This window comes from Arachis duranensis, chromosome 1, assembly GCF_000817695.3.
Source record: "Arachis duranensis cultivar V14167 chromosome 1, aradu.V14167.gnm2.J7QH, whole genome shotgun sequence".
Taxonomy (NCBI): Eukaryota; Viridiplantae; Streptophyta; class Magnoliopsida; order Fabales; family Fabaceae; genus Arachis; species Arachis duranensis.
Genome location: NC_029772.3, coordinates 22,487,017 through 22,503,131, shown reverse-complemented (window position 1 = coordinate 22,503,131; position 16,115 = coordinate 22,487,017). Strand labels below are relative to the sequence as shown.

At 34.7% G+C, this 16,115-nt stretch overlaps 1 protein-coding gene across 2 annotated transcripts; it reads right to left on the bottom strand.

Moving 5' to 3' along the window:
* Positions 1–7,284: 7,284 nt before the first annotated feature.
* On the bottom strand, positions 7,285–12,183 carry LOC107481943 (ERAD-associated E3 ubiquitin-protein ligase HRD1B). Of its 2 annotated transcripts, none has more exons than XM_016102304.3 (8): positions 12,038–12,183; positions 11,043–11,581; positions 9,798–9,974; positions 9,520–9,669; positions 9,235–9,443; positions 8,634–8,796; positions 8,144–8,423; positions 7,285–7,746 (listed from the first exon to the last, which is right to left on the bottom strand). In XM_016102304.3, exons 2-8 carry the CDS (start codon positions 11,573–11,575, stop codon positions 7,600–7,602), a joined length of 1,659 nt encoding a protein of 552 aa, XP_015957790.1. In that variant the 5' UTR covers positions 11,576–11,581; positions 12,038–12,183; the 3' UTR covers positions 7,285–7,599. The 2 variants fall into 2 exon arrangements, with proteins under 2 accessions (XP_015957790.1, XP_052116511.1); XM_052260551.1 differs by lacking the exon at positions 12,038–12,183 and adding an exon at positions 11,949–11,967.
* Between the last annotated feature and the right edge of the window lie 3,932 nt (positions 12,184–16,115).

The following is a 16,115-nucleotide window of genomic DNA, read 5'->3' as shown; positions in this document are numbered from 1 at the left end:
CCACAGACAAGGTTTAGACTTTCTGGATCTCAGGAATGCTGTCTATTGATTCTAGCCTATACCACGAAGATCCTAATCACAGGGTCGGATGCTCTGTTATCAGGAGAGACGATGCGAATCCGTGGATCAGAGACCCAAGAGTGTATAGGCCAGTTGGCGTCCAATGACTACGTTGAACATCATGTAGACTGCTTTGTAGTTGTCATGCACGCGGATCTTGGCTAAGCGAGTATTGAAGATAGTGGGTGATTGTCACGGGTCACCCCTTCAGTCTGATTTAACTGAATTAAGTACAAGAGTATATCTTGGAGAAGAAGTAGGCGTGAATTGAAGGAAAAACAATAGTACTTGCATTAATTCATGAGGAATAGCAGAGCTCCTCACCTTAATCTTTGAGGTGTTGAAACTCCACCGTTAAAAATACATAAGAACAAAAGGTCTAGGCATGGCCGAATGGCCAGCCTCCCAAATGGCATAAGAATTCGAAAACAGGGGAAGAAGACCTGATCAAAGGATTGAAAAGTCATCCAAAGATAAAATACAATAGTTAAAAAGTGCTATTTATACTAAACTAGTAACCTAGGTTTACAAAAAATGAGTAGATAGTGTAGAAATCCACTTCCGAGGCCTACTTGGTGTGTGTTTGGGCTGAGCTTTGAAGCTTTCACGTGCATAGGCCATCCTTGGAGTTAAACGCCAGCTTTAGTGCCAGTTTGGGTGTTTAACTCCAGTTGTGGTGCCAGTTCTGGCGTTTTACGCCAGAAAAGGGTTTCTAGGTGGCGTTTGAACGCCAGTTTGGGCCATCAAATCTCGGGCAAAGTATGAAGTATTATACATTTCTGAAAAACCCAAGATGTCTACTTTCCAACGCAATTAAGAGCGTGCCAATTGGGCTTCTGTAGCTCCAGAAAATTTACTTCGAGTGCAGGGAGGTCAGAATCCAACAGCATCTGCAGTCCTTTCTCAGCCTCTGAATCAGATTTTTGCTCAGGTCCCTCAATTTCAGCCAGAAAATACCTGAAATCCTAGAAAAACACACAAACTCATAGTAAAGTCTATAAATGTGAATTTTGCATGAAAACTAATAAAAATATACTAAAAAATGACTAAAACATACTAGAAACTACCTAAAAACAATACCAAAAAACGTATAAATTATCCGCTCATCACTTTTTAAGTAATTCAGAATAGAGTAAAGCAAATTTAAGCCACTAAGATAACTAAACCACTATTTAAGTCACAACATCATATCAAAACCAATAAACTTGCTTGTCACATAAAGTTCTAACTTTCAAGTATAAACAGGTAAAAAGCATTTTAACTTTTTAAATAATTCATAATAGAGTAAAGCAAATTTAAACCACTAAGATAACTAAAACACTATTTAAGTCACGGCAATGATAGCATCATATCAAAATCAATAAACGTTGCTTGTCACGTAAAGTTCCAACTTTCAAGTATATGTAGGTAAAACTGTAGAGTGCCCTCAAATCACATGGCTTAAAAAATTTTAATGCTCATTAGCAGCTACTAAATCAATGGCGTGCATCAAAGCCTCCCAACAAGATTTTGAAATTTTTAATCATAGACAACTACTATCTCAATACATTTTGTGTTAAACATCATTGGGCATAATAAATTAAGACAAGATGCTTAGAGATTAAGCATGTATAAACATAGAAGGAGAAGATAAAACAAAGATTCACAACAATCAACATCTAAAATAATAAATCAAAATAATAGTAATTTTTACCAAAATAAAAATAATAATAATTATTAACAGTGGGTGCCAAAGGTATGACAAAGGTAGAAGAAATGGAGACTGGAGAGGCTTTGAATCCTGTTGTTGTTGCTACATGTTAGGGCCGTGGCAAATCTAATCATCATCAACATCATCATCACTTGCAAGTAGTTCACAAGGTTCTGAATTGGCAAATGATTGCAGTGATCATAACACGTTCTTTGTGAAAGTGTGCATGAAAGGCATTTCAATTGGCAGAAAATTCAATCTTTTAGTTCATGATGGATACCATGAATTGGTTAAAGCTCTTGAACAAATGTTTGACACTACCATATTTTGTAATCAATTCTATCCCTATGTTTCTATCTCATTTACCTTTTTTTCCTAATTAAAATAAGACCGAAGAGGATAAAGATTAAAGAGGTCTTAACTTTTAACTTACCTGATGAAGTAGTAGCAAAGAGAAGGAGAAGAGCAGCGATCCAGATTCCAGAGCCAGAGACAGAGAGGCAGAGCTAAAGAGTCTCGCAAGTTGCAATCACAAAGTGACGCTCACGCAGTCCAACCACCACCAGTCCGATTCGATAACACCAGCGGCAAACTTCACGGCGAGTTGGCGACGCTCCAAATTGAGGTTTTCGATCGCGAGGAAGATTAAGAGATTAGAGACTGTTACTCTGTTAGGGCTCTTCTTCCATGGTCTTCTATTCAGATTAGGCCATTGGGTTTGGTTGGGCTGCAATCAGAGCCAAGAAAAAGAACTTCAACCTGAAATGCAACAACTTGGCAGAAGCGACGATTCTGGCGGCTCTGCGTTCTTCAGCGGTGATTCCGCACGGTGCAGTTTGGTTCTAGACGATAAGTAGAATCACAACGAAAAGATAGAGCAGAAGCGTAAAATCGTGCGCTTCCACGAGTTAAAACACGATTCTGACTACCTTGATTCACCTATATATATTACTTGACAATTTATTTGTCGATTTAGAAGTCTTCGTTACTTTTTGGATAGTTATTTGAGTAAACATCTAACTTGATTCTATCCATTTCAAAATAGGATAAGACGACTCTTATAAAAAAAATAGACTCGTTCCAATCTCTATCGTGTTTGTTATAAATCATGGCGATATTTCCGTCATCTTCTCTCACCAAACTTAATGAAAGAGACCTACATGACACTTAACATTACTGATATGGACACTAAATCTCTATTAAGTGACATATTGGCAAATGGACAATGGTTAAGGAATCGATCTGTCCTCCTAAGTCTTTGTTAAGTGACCTGTTATTTGGGAGACAAATCAACTTCTGACCATTACCCATTCGCCAGCATGTCACTTAACAGAGACTAAGCATCCACATAAGCAACGTTAAGTGTCACATAGCTCTTTTTTGTTAAGTTTGGTGAAGAGATATGATAGGGGCTACCATGACTCACGACAAACAAGGACAGAGACTAGGACTGGGATGGGTCTATTTTTTTATAAGGATCGTCTTGTTGTTTTATTAGTTAGTTATTATTTACTTTTTTTCTTGCCATTAATATTGTATCTTGTAAACAGGGTTAGAAGTTTTGATAGTTATATATGTTTGTAAGTTATGGTAGAGAGAGAGAGAGAGAGAGAGAGAGAGAGAGAGATTTAAGTGATTATGATTGATTTGTATGTATGTAATTGCGTTTTCAAGTGAAAAGTATTTCCAGTTTTAAAAAGAATAGTTTTTTTTACGGTGTCGAGTTTTACAAAGGCTCATATTTCATTATCAAGTATATGAAAGTCGTCGTAATACTCCTCATTATTAAAGTGGCGCAACAAGAAGCGTGACATTCTGATAGTAAGGGTGTTACATAAGGCTTGTAGCCAAAGGGTTTTATCAAATAGAAAGTATTGATTATCGAGAGATTTATAGTATAGTAATTTGACCATCAACGGTTCAAATTGTCCTCGCCATTGCTTTATCTCTTAGTTAGACCTTAAGACAGTTTGATTTTCACTATGTATTTCTAATTGAGTGCTTGAAGACTAAGTATATATGTCTCAGCCAATTGATTATTTTTCCTCTAATCCAACTCATGTTTTTAAATTAAAAAAAGCCTTGTATGGCTTGAAAACAAGCTCCAAGAGCATGGTTTCAAGCTTGTTTTCAAACCTTAACTACTACTCTTCTTAAGTTTGGCTTTAGAAAACAAAATTGGATGTTTCTTTGTTTATTAGATATACTAACACCTCTACCGATTTTGTTTTGGTATATATAGACAATATTGTCATCACAAGGAGTAATTCATTTGAAATTGAATCTTTAATAGCTAGCTGATTTTAACCAAAGGTTTTCTTTAGAAGATCCTGGTAAACTCAATTATTTTTTGGGTTTAGAATTCAAGCATTTACTAGGAAGTAGCTTGCTTGTTACTCAACAAAAATATGCTACTGATCTTCTCAACAAATCAAAAATGGTCATAGGCAATGTTATGCCTACTCCAATGATTCATCTCTTAAATTGACTACCAATGATTTTGAAGATTATGAAAATCCAAAACATTATAGGGAGATTGTTATTTGTTGGTGCTTTGCAATATTTAACTATATCAAGGCCAGAGTTGGCTCATGTTGTAACTATAGTAGCTCAATTTATGCAACAGGTATAGTTGATAAGGGGATTATTTTAATAAAGGAATTGACTTCAGAATCATGGCTTTTGTAGATGATGATTGGACTAGAGACTTGGATGATCGAAAGTCTATTAGTAGATAATACATGTTTCTTGGAGAAGCAACATACAACCTAATATAAGTAGGAGCATCACTAATGTTGAATTTTCGGTTGGTCTTACTGTAACTGGTTTGTCTGGAAATATCCGTACCCATATTTGTCCACTTCGGCGGACATTTCGTGACATTGCCCATTTGATGGTCAAAGGCGAATTGAAAGCTAAGCAGTAGTAATTCTAAGGATTGGATTCTCCGGGGGACAAATAGTCAATTTTGAAAGAACTTATTGTAAACCTCTTTCATATATGAATCTACCTGATTCAGAAGGGAAGTGATGGTAGCAGCTCAGTCAAAGATCATTGCAACCCAGCAACCCCTCATGGAGCTCAAAATCAAGCGACCATTTAGCTCCCACAATTTTGTGGCAATCTAAGTGTGTGTTTGCTTGCTGCTAACCCCTTTCTCCAAACATGGTGCAAACATATGAAAATTTATCTCCATTGTTTAAGAGTAATGGTGAACCGAAAAGAATTGTATATGGTCAACGTCCTGGAAAGTGATCAAGTAGCAAACTTGCTAGCTAAACCACTGTCCTTAAACCTCTTCACCAAATTCAGAGACAAACTTAGAGTGGCGAGTCCACCCACTGCAAAGTTTGAGAGGGAATATAAGGGATAGAAAGTTATGTTTGTTTACAGAGATATGATATTGAGATAAGAACACAGAGACACAATTGTATTTGATAGAGGAGATTTGGACAGAGACATTATATTCAGAGACATTGGATTAGTGTATATTGTGTCCATCCTAACAAGAAGGACACGGATACTAACAAGAGATAAAACTTATTTACAATTATATCTTTTATTATTATATCAAAAAAAATGAAAATAAGTTAAATTTTCATAGTTTGTTCTAGTTTATCACCAAATAGAATACAAGAACACAAAAATTTGTATCTCTGTCCTTTTTATGTCTTGTTCTTTGTCTTGTCTTGCCCTGTTTTCAGAAACAAACAGAACCTAGTTTTGCAGTGTTATAATGTATATATTGAGTTGTTATGAATCTGTTGGGTTATTATCAAGACTCTCTTCTAGGCTTTCTTAGTTCTGGTTGCAGTATATATATGTGCACTCTTCAGGTGCATTAGTGTAGGAATTTAATATTGCTTACAAATCAAGTAATCTCATTTTCTTCTATTCTTCACAAATCTGTTTTCTCTTCTCTCTTATTCTCCGTTTGTTACGACCATTGCTTTATGCAATCTCTAGTTTACTGCTTTAGCTCAATCGCTTTCAATCCAAAAACCACAAGTTTCATTAAATATAGAGAGTGGTGAATTAATTAATTCAGATGGGTATAAAACAAAAACATTCATTTACGTGTTTTAGGCCCCACGCGACAAGCATCATGACATAGCAATTTACTAGTCTTTACTCTTTTAGAGGACAGCCGTGACTAATGATGTCTTGTATTTCTTATCCATATAGCTCCTCTGTTGAAGCAACTATACAGGCTAGCATAGGACGTTCGCACACATCTTTCGCTACTCCTATTGTTTTGTTTGTTTTTTGGTGTTATCAACGTCAATCACACTTTTTTTTTCACAAAAAAAATTCATATTCAAATTTTATTGTAAAAATCAGATTAATTTAGTTCGAGATATTGTAACTACTACTTCTACCGTGGATTCAAATTAACAGGCTAAATCATGAAAGATGATACACGAAACGGGCTCATACTTGACATTTTCGTATGAATCAACCTTTTTCGACTAATGATCAGTCAATAATTTTTTTCTTTAAATTTTCTCTCTCTTTTTTTTAACAATCTGGTGATGAAAATAGGTAAAAACGAAAATAAAAACCAAAAGATAGAGATGCTTTAAAAAAAAAGGAAAGAAGACGTAACCTTGCAAATCGGTGGAGAAAATAATCGAAGAAAAGAAAAGAAGAAGAAATAAGGGTATATAATGGAGAGAGAAAGAATTAGACTGAAAGAGACGTTTCCAATGGAGAAATCTAAGACAACTTAAATAAAACATTCTAATTATGCGTTACTCTATATTATAAGATACAATAATATTTGGGAGACAATAAAAAGTTAATCTAAACAGTCTAAAATGATCTTATTTAGTATTCATTAATTATCGCTAAAATAATTGTGTAATTTTAGATGTAATAAATATATAATTATGGATGTTATATATATAAAATTGTGAATATTATATTACATAAAGTAATTTTAGATATTAGCTCCCAAACATTGTCGTATAAGATAATTCAAGATAATTTTAAATCTATATATTATATTTAGTATAAAGTATTTAAAATTGAATTATGTCTTAGTATTTTATTTAATTCAAGATAAATATAAAAATAAAATAAAAATATTTATTAAAATATCTTTATTTATTAAAAAAAATATTGTTAAAATTTTAATTTCAATTTACAAAAATTTCAATTCTTTATGTGTAAATTTCATTTCCTTATGTTTCTCCATTTTAAAAGTACTAAACGCACTAAAATTGTGTCTACCAAACCCAATACCAAGTCTCATTCCTTCAGACTTGGAAAACAAACACTACCCAACAGTAGCTCAAATAGTCCAACTTCATTGGAGTCATGCTCAGGGCGTATTCCAACCTTAATTATTTGATGTGTTCAAAAACAATGAATTGATGCCGTTTAGTTTTATTTCAAAAATACCACGATGTGAATTTTTAGGTCCCTAAAATTCTTTAACCAATTGCGCATTTAAGAACTTGCGCGAACCAAAAAGTTTATACTCTACGAAACATGCAGAGATAAATCACCAGGGACCTGGGGAGAGGTGAAAATATTAAATTAATCCCTGTTACTTCCATGTACAACAAAATATAATAATAACAATAATTGACATGTTAGGAGTACAGATATTTATCATACAATAAAGAGTATGATTTTCCAAAAGCTAGTACAATGCATTCCCCATAACAAAAAGGGGGCTAAATGTAACAATTTGAGGGGGTACTGTGCATTCACAAATTAGTATATCGCCATGAACAGCATATATCAGTCAAATTCAGGTCAAGCAATGCTGTGATTTTTTTTTCCTCCCTATATCTACATTTGGCAGCATCATCATGGTTCAAACCAGAAATAAGGGGCTGAAGTTATTCTTTTTCACGATGAATCTCATGACTCGATGCTATTTGCTTGCCTCTGCTATCTGCTGTCGATGTGGACGATGAAGATGTACCCTCATCTACACCTGTTTCAACCTTTGTCCTCTGCAAAAGCTTGAGCTGATTTTGCAGAATCTGTTAAAAAGCAAGGATAGAAAAATCTGAGTTAGTAACATTGATTTCATGGGTTAACAATATGATACCACGTAGTTGGACTCCACATTTTGGGTATCCCAGAATGAATTAATGTTGGATACTACATGCCATCCAGAGATATCCATGAAATCTTAAAATGTGACTTAAATATCACCAATTTGTTTGGGTTTATTTGCTATGACAAGTGCTTAATGTAACTTCTTAAGGTGACAGCCGAGTGAGAAAAGAAATTCATTCTATGGTCACTATAATCATCAAAATTAATTTTACTTATTTCATTTCATTTTATTTTATTTATATATTCACGAAAAAGTACACAAAGATTACACATACTGCTTACAATGTGATGTTGATTTAAAGAGAGAAACAACTGTACCTCAATCTGATATTGAAGTAGTTTTCTATGAGCTTCCAGGTGAGAGCTTGGCATATTTGGGTCAACTCCAAACTCCACTCCATAATTCGCAGGGGCTCCGCGTGTTTGGGAAGGAAGAAAATGGAAGTGCCCCATTTGAGGAAAGGATATCATTGGTCCACCAGGGAGAACAAATTGCTGTTGTGCCTGTTCACTAGAAGCTTGTTCTCCATTGAGTGCCATGTTAACAGATTCGCCCATAGACATCTGAACTGGGGGTTGAAGAGTGTACCCAGGAGAGCTGTGAAATTGAAAACACCTCAGTATTAACACACTTTATAAACTACAACTGACCTCGAAATAAAAAAAAAATTAAGAAAAAATAGTAGGGCACACTTTTTCATGTATTTATTGGACAAAACTATCAATAACCAGCAAAATGCACAGCATAAGACTGATTTCTTAAGCAGGTGTAGAAAAAACAGGGATATTGTCTAAACACAATTCATACCATACTAAAGATGTTGGAGAGGGATAAACATAAGACTTCTCATATATTGAAGCTGCTGCTGCGGCAGCAGCTTGAAGTCGGGCTTGATGCTGACTCAAATTATCAGTTGCCCCACCACTGCCAACCTCATTTTGAGCTGTGCTTCCAGTGGTAGTCCCTGTTCCTGTTCCGAAGCAAAATGATTATTTAATCTTGAAGTAAGCAAAATTGTGTTCGACAAGGAATAATAAAATTGGACAAAGAAAAGGTTAAAAAATTAAACCATGAAATGTAAAATATATATATAGTAGTAACTTTATGAGCTTCACATGAAACCTAAACAGAACATGAATGATGGATACAACTTCATAACAAGGAGCTTAAGCATAATTAAAAGGTTTATAATGAAAATGGTTTAAAAAATGAATATGTTCCACTAGCAATTGTTTAAAAGGTGCAAGTCACATAAGCATTAGTTTGATGGATCAAACTTTGAACTCTAGTTTTCCATTTTTGATTCCAGACAGACAGGATTCCTGGGAATACTAACAGTTCAACTGCGCATTATAAACATGTTTTATGTAATGGTTAACTGTCAGTGAATATTATACTATATGATTACCCTGTCGATGACCATCTGGATGTGCTCCTTGCTGGCCTACAGTTGCTGTTGCCCCATTTTCTGGGGGAACAACCAGGGCTCTGCAGGTAGGGCAAGTATGTTGCCGCTCCAACCATGATCGGAGGCAATGAACATGAAACAAATGTCCACATATAAGTTTCTTTGCAGTAGTCATCTCTTCACGACAGATAATGCAAGTTGCATCACTTCTGCTTAGGCATTCAAGAAAAGAATTATTACAATAAACTTCAAAATAGTAAGCAGATATTAAGGTTTTGAACTAACGCATTAAGCTCTTCAGGTGTTGCATCTGGAAATCGGTCGTTCATATTTGAAGTGATCTTACGATATCGTATGTAATCTGCAACACGGACTTTGAAGTTCCTAAATGTCTCATAGAGCTCCCGTATTAAGTGCAAAGGAACACCATAGTTTCTGAGAGATAAACCAAATGTTAGTAAATATTAAAAGAGACTAAAAAATGAGCAAACTAAATGGCTTCTGTATTGAATAGATATAAAGGCTCCCATAAATATTGAAAGAGGAGTCGGCTGATCACTTACACAAAAATTACGAGGAAGAAGCACAGATACATAGACAAGTGAAGCAAGTCCCTGATAAGTTCCAAGTAGAATGTGAAGACTGGTTTCCTTTCCCATTGTCCTTCCATGAGCATGTCACTAACATAGAAAAGATATTTTACAAAAATCGACACTGTTGTCGTTGCCAGTATCATGTACCTGAGATAGAAAAGATCATTTGTTGATGAAAACTGTGATTATATATAATTACGCCACAATATTAGTAGAATACATCAGCTAACAAATACAACTGAAACTGCACATATGAATAAACTCACATACACACTTCTATTTAGTATTTTTTTTTTCCTTCATACATCCTATTTGTGGTTTTACAACATAGTACAAGTGTTTTCCATGTGATTCATAAGATCATAGCTTCAAATATTAATGCAATCATATGTATCAGAGACACAAACAAGGCATATAACTACATTTATTCATATGAATAAAAAAAACAACATTTACTGAGTATCACATATAAAATTCACTTTGTTTGACAAGATTAAAAATCAAGAAAGCAAATGAGATAGCTTAATCATGAATTTTTAAGAATCTATCATATTAAAATTTTGCAATTAACTACATAAAAAAGGGCAGCCCGGTGCACAAGCATCCTGCACTAATGCAGGATCTGGCGAAAGGTCACACCGAAAGGTATAATATACGCAGCCAAACTTGATAATTATATTAGTGGCTAACTACATGATATTTCAAAAATAGGATGCAGAGCTTTATCAAATAACAGGAAATAGACATTCAGGGAAAAACGAAAAAGGAAAACAAAACAAAGATCAGGAAATAGGGTAAGTTTGGTTTCCGTTTTCATTTCCTATTACCATGGCTTGAATTCTATGTTTCATGATTTTGTAAATGAATTGGCAAATGAAATGACAAAAAGAAACACGAGATTTCACTATGACCACAATGGAAACAAGAAATGGAAAATTAATCCAAATAGTTGGTCAATTTCACATTTATATTTATTATTGATATGCATTTGGTCCTGCAAGAAAAATCAAGGATTCCACAATAATAAGAAATTTGATACATCAAGGGTTTATTCAAATATGAATCAAGGTAGAAACAGAGCATGTTCTTAAGTCAAGGAATTCTCATCCAAGCCAAAATTCAGCTGAGTACTATTCATAGTTCTGCATTTACGTTAGTCATGTTTTGTTTTGCAACTTGTCTAAGCACAAGAGAATGAAAAGAAAGAAGGCTTACTCAAAAGAGAAGAATATCGAAACTGATGGTTGCCATGTTTGTAGCAGATGCTTCAGATTACTGTATAAGAATAGGCTATCGAGGAGAAGAAGGAAACCCATAAAAGATACAATCCGAACATGGGACAACATGGGCACCGTAGGAGTTGTCTCAATGTACTCAACCCTCTTTTGAGCCAACCAATGCAAAGCTTTAATCAACAATAGCGCTGTGACCATCGCAAGAAATGTAACTGAGAAATCCTGCCTAAAAATAGTAATGGCAAAGAGGATTTCCATAACCTCCCTCCACGATTGCTCGTTAAGCCTTTCTACCTCAGCTTCTCTAAGAGAACCCAGGAATACCTTTTTAGTCAACTGCCATAGAATACACATAATAACCAAACCCATGTTGAGAAGAAGCACTAAGCTGATCTTGGAAGTTGAAAGATACACCATTGCCGGATAAAACTGGCCTCTACTGTTAAATGCATGATATGTGATAGCCAGGGTTGCGATCAAACTGAGACCGGCATATGTCTTCAGCCTCATCATTCCGCCCTACACAAAAGCACAATAAACCATCATTTAGTTAAAATCTGAAACCCTAAATTAGCTAATTAAATCTGTAACTAGAACTTCATATACATTTGGATTTTTCACAAATAAGCATGAACAAGACGAAATAATACAACTTATCCTAGAAAACTAAATTGAACAATTGAGATGTCATAGAAAATCCATAAATTAGTGAGCTAGTCAATCACTATTTGGCATTAGAAGATAACGAGAAAATGCAAATAAATAGAATGCATGATCCTTAACTTCATATTCAATGGCAAATCGATAGAAAGAAAAAAGAAAACAAAAGAAAAGAATAAGAAAAAGGCTTATGCATATGAATTACAGCATTACCGTGAGCCCTAACCTGGAATCAAATCAAGACGGCGTTAAAGGAATTCAAGAATAACTAAAATTTGAAAGAATTAAAAGTCGTTGGTTGAAGAAAGGAATTACCAAGTGAGTGCTCTCTCTCTCTCTCTCTCTCTCTCTGTCTCTCTCTCTCTCTCTCCCACTGTGTTGGTGAGGTCCTAATCGGAACCGAAAGACGATCGTCGGTAGCTACCAGCTCCGTGTATATTTTCCAATTGTTTTTTTCTTTTCGATCTCTGTGTATTTACAATTTTGAGTCTTAAATAGTTGATGTTAAAATAAGGAAATGATGTATGCGTAGCCAACCAGATCTTGCCACGTACATCGCTGCGTGGACAAGCCAATTAGGGTTCGTAAAATATTATCTTAACAAGTTAAACACTTAAACATTTCTTGGTCTTTAATATTCTTATGATGTACGGACATTACACACAGAACATAAAACGTAAATTTTAAAATTTTATAAGATACATGAATATATATATATATATAATATAAAATATTTTTTAGATAAATTGTTATGATATTTTAATATTTTATTTTAATTATATCAAGTATTTAAAATATTTTTTATTTTAATAAATAATAATATATATTATATTTAAATTTATTTCAAAAATATATGTTAAGAATAAGATTAGACATGCTAACATGTGATAGTATTTAGGTGTGTCCAAATATGTCTAGAGAAGAATTTTTTATTTTTCATTAAGACACGGTTAGATACAGTAGGCACGCGTGTTAGTCTGTTGGACAAATATCGATGAATGTCGTGTCCAAAATGTATCCGACATGAGAACACGACAACTCAATAGAGTGTCTGTGCTTCATAACAATATTCTGAAGCTTAAACGGTTCTATTGATTTGATGATTTATAGATTCTATCGTTCAATTAAAATAATTAAAATTAATAAAAAAATATGTCTAATATATATGAATAACAAGTAAAAGATAATAACATTTATGAATTTAATAAAACTTTGATTCACAAGTTTTTTTTAAAACATAATTATTTTTATATTCATTAGTATATATTTATTTTAGATTAAGTATATACATTATAATTTTGGATCCGAGTATTATAAAAGTCGAATCCAAAATTATTAAAAACCTTATCAATGATTTATAGGCTAAAGTCCAGATCATCTATCCAACCCTACGAAAGTTGGTCACATTGACATAAGTTTATCCTCGACTTATTTTGATAAACAATTAATTTCTACAATCTCTTTTATTGATCTAAAAAAGAGATCTCAATAACCTTCCTAACAAAAGAGGGTAACCATCCACCGTCAAAGGTGGAACTACTTCATAGGTGGTTACTAGTCTACCACCTACAACTATAAATACACTAACACTCTCAAGTATTCTTCGAACTCTAACTTATACAAAAAATTGCCTAAAACTTTGCTAACTTAAGTATCAGAGTCCCATGCAGGTACCACCCCCAACCTCTCCGGAAAGCTTGAACGGCTTCATCACTTCACTGAAAGAGACGTCGGAACATCTCTCTAAAGGATTTCGGACCACACATTCAAACCCAAATCCCACCAATTTCAGGTAACCATCAAAATATTGATGCCGTTGTTGGAGACTTGGAAGTCAACACCCAACCATAGTGGATAACCATTCTAAAGACGGACAAAATACATCAAAGTTAAAACCAAATCAACAAAATGACGATCGAGCAATTGTCATACCCCATGTCCTAGGAGAACGGAGGGTCCTAATGAAAACAGAAATGCAAAGAAATTTAGGAGGACGAAATTGAGTTAGAACGACAACGTGAATTTGAACACGCCCTACATTAAGAAGTTTGACGACATAGAGACTTGGAGGAAAAGTTGGAAAAACTGGAATCTAATCTTAAAGGGTGAAGATCTCGAGCAGATCGAGAAGCTACACCTTTGGGAAGTGAAGATCCATTCCTAGAAGAAATCATGAGAGCTAAAGTCCCTAAAAATTTTAAAAGCCCGAACATGGACTTTTATAATGGGATAACTGACCCTTGTCATTACCTGAGTAATTTTATAATCCATATGTGTTTGGCTGACGCCTCTAATGTGACTCAGTACAAAGCCTTCCCAACTACTTTAACCAAGCTGGCCATGAAGTGGTTTGATAATCTCCCTTCAAGGTCAGTCATCATCTTCGACGACTTAGCGAGAAGCTTTCTCACAAGATTTTCGATCTAGAAAGACAAGGTTAAATATGTCCTAAGCCTCTTGGGAGTCAAGCAAGAGGTCGACAAATCACTTAGGGCTTACGTAGAAAGGTTCAACAAGGCGTGCTTAAAAATTCAAAACTTATCTACTGAAGCAGCGATCATGAGGCTTGTTAATGGCCTCAAGGAAGGTCCCTTCTCACAATCCATTTCAAAGAGGCACCCGACCTGTATGAGGTTCAAGAACGAGCTGAGAAATATATCAATATGGAGGAAATTATACTGTTGAGGAAACCTACCTCAGGACAAAGTAATCAGTACCAATCTCGGGAAACGAAAATGAGCTCAAGGAAAAAGAAGAATACAACTTGGACAAGCCTATGAGATATCATTCTTATATTCCACTACGAGTCTCCCTCGTTGATGTTTACAGAGAAATTTGTCACACTGAAATAATACCACCTCCTAGGCACATTCAAAGCAAGAAAGGGGGAATCGATCTGAATATTGTGAGTATCACAAAATTTATGGTCATTCAACCAACGACTGCTACGACTTGAAAATGTGATTGAAAAATTGGCCAGAGAAGGTCGGTTGGATAAATACCTTGATGGAAAATAAGATGAAACCAACAAGAGAAAAAAGGATGAAGAAGGTAGAGAAAGATGAGAGCAACCACAAAGAACCCTTGAGAGACACATCTACATGATCACTGATGGCTTTGCAATGGGAAGGATAACAAAATCCTCTTTCAAAAGACATCTGAAGGAAATCTACTAGGTCGGAGAATGTGAAGAAGTGTTCAATTTGCCTACAATAACCTTCACAAAAGAAGATGTCCGAGGTGTTATTCTTGGACGTGTGATCCAGTAGTGATAACCATGATTTTGACTAATGCAAACATTCATAGAACCCTGGTAGATTAGGAAAGTTCAGTTGATATCCTATTTAAGCCAGTCTTTAATAAGCAAGGTCTGGAAAGAAAGGACCCGAAGGCATATCCGGAGACCCTTTTTGGATTAAGAGACTCCCTTATCCGACCATTAGGGTTCATAACCCTTTACACTACCTTTGGTAAGGGAATAAAGGAAGAACCCTGAGCATAGACTACATCGTAGTAGATGTCGTATTAGCCCTACAATGTCCTAATAGGTCGGTCAACCTTAAATCGATTTGCGTAATTGTGTCAATTTCCCATCTTTACATGAAATTTTCTACCCTAGAGAGAGCAACAACTATAAAAGGAGATAAGAAACTAGCTAGAAGATGCTACAGTGAAAGTTTGAAATTACGTGGTTGAACAAAGGAAAACGAGGTCAATTCAATAGAACTCAAAAGTGTCCGAGTTCGTGAAGAAGTGAGACATCAATTGAAGGAAAAATCGAAGAGGTGCAAATAGAAGAAGAGGTCAAAAAAATCACAAATGCAGGAGCCTATTTAGATCAAAAATTGAAACAAGATCTCATCAAACTCAGATATTAGAAGAGAATTTCGACCTCTTTGCCTAGAAAGCTTCTAACATACCGAGCATTCATCTTGATCTCATGAGCTACAAATTAGTTGGATACCTAAGTTCACAACCTATATAGCAGAAATGACAAAAGCTTAGTCCTAAAAGAGCATAAGTCGTGGAGGAGCAACTTCAAGCACTGTTAAAAATAATTAAAAATTTTATTTTATATTTTAATATCAATAAAATATCAAAAGATCATTACAATTTATCTAAAAAATACTTTATATTTTATATATATGCGTGTCCCAGTGTCATATAAAATTTTAAAATTCGCGTATCGGTGTGTCCTGTATCGTGTCGTGTCCCGTGTTTGTGCATCATAGAGCGTCGCCCATGTCTTTTTCTTCCTGATTATATATATATATATGAGCGAGCGATGGAAGTGTCGGAAAATTGAGAGATAAAAGGAGAGTGAAAAAAAAAAGAAAAGAAAGAGAAAAAAAGAGTTTTAGAAAAAAGAAGAAAGGAAAAGAAATTATCATCA

What these genes read in the sequence shown, in the direction of transcription:
- LOC107481943 (XM_016102304.3), bottom strand. Translation starts at nt 11,575, where the DNA reads ATGATGAGGCTGAAGACATATGCCGGTCTCAGTTTGATCGCAACCCTG. An exon ending in TTCTTCCTCGTAATTTTTGT is followed by an intron (nt 9,670 to 9,797) that starts GTAAGTGATCAG and finishes TTTATCTCTCAG; the next exon opens with AAACTATGGTGTTCCTTTGC. An exon ending in TCCAGATGGTCATCGACAGG is followed by an intron (nt 8,797 to 9,234) that starts GTAATCATATAG and finishes GCTTCGGAACAG; the next exon opens with GAACAGGGACTACCACTGGA.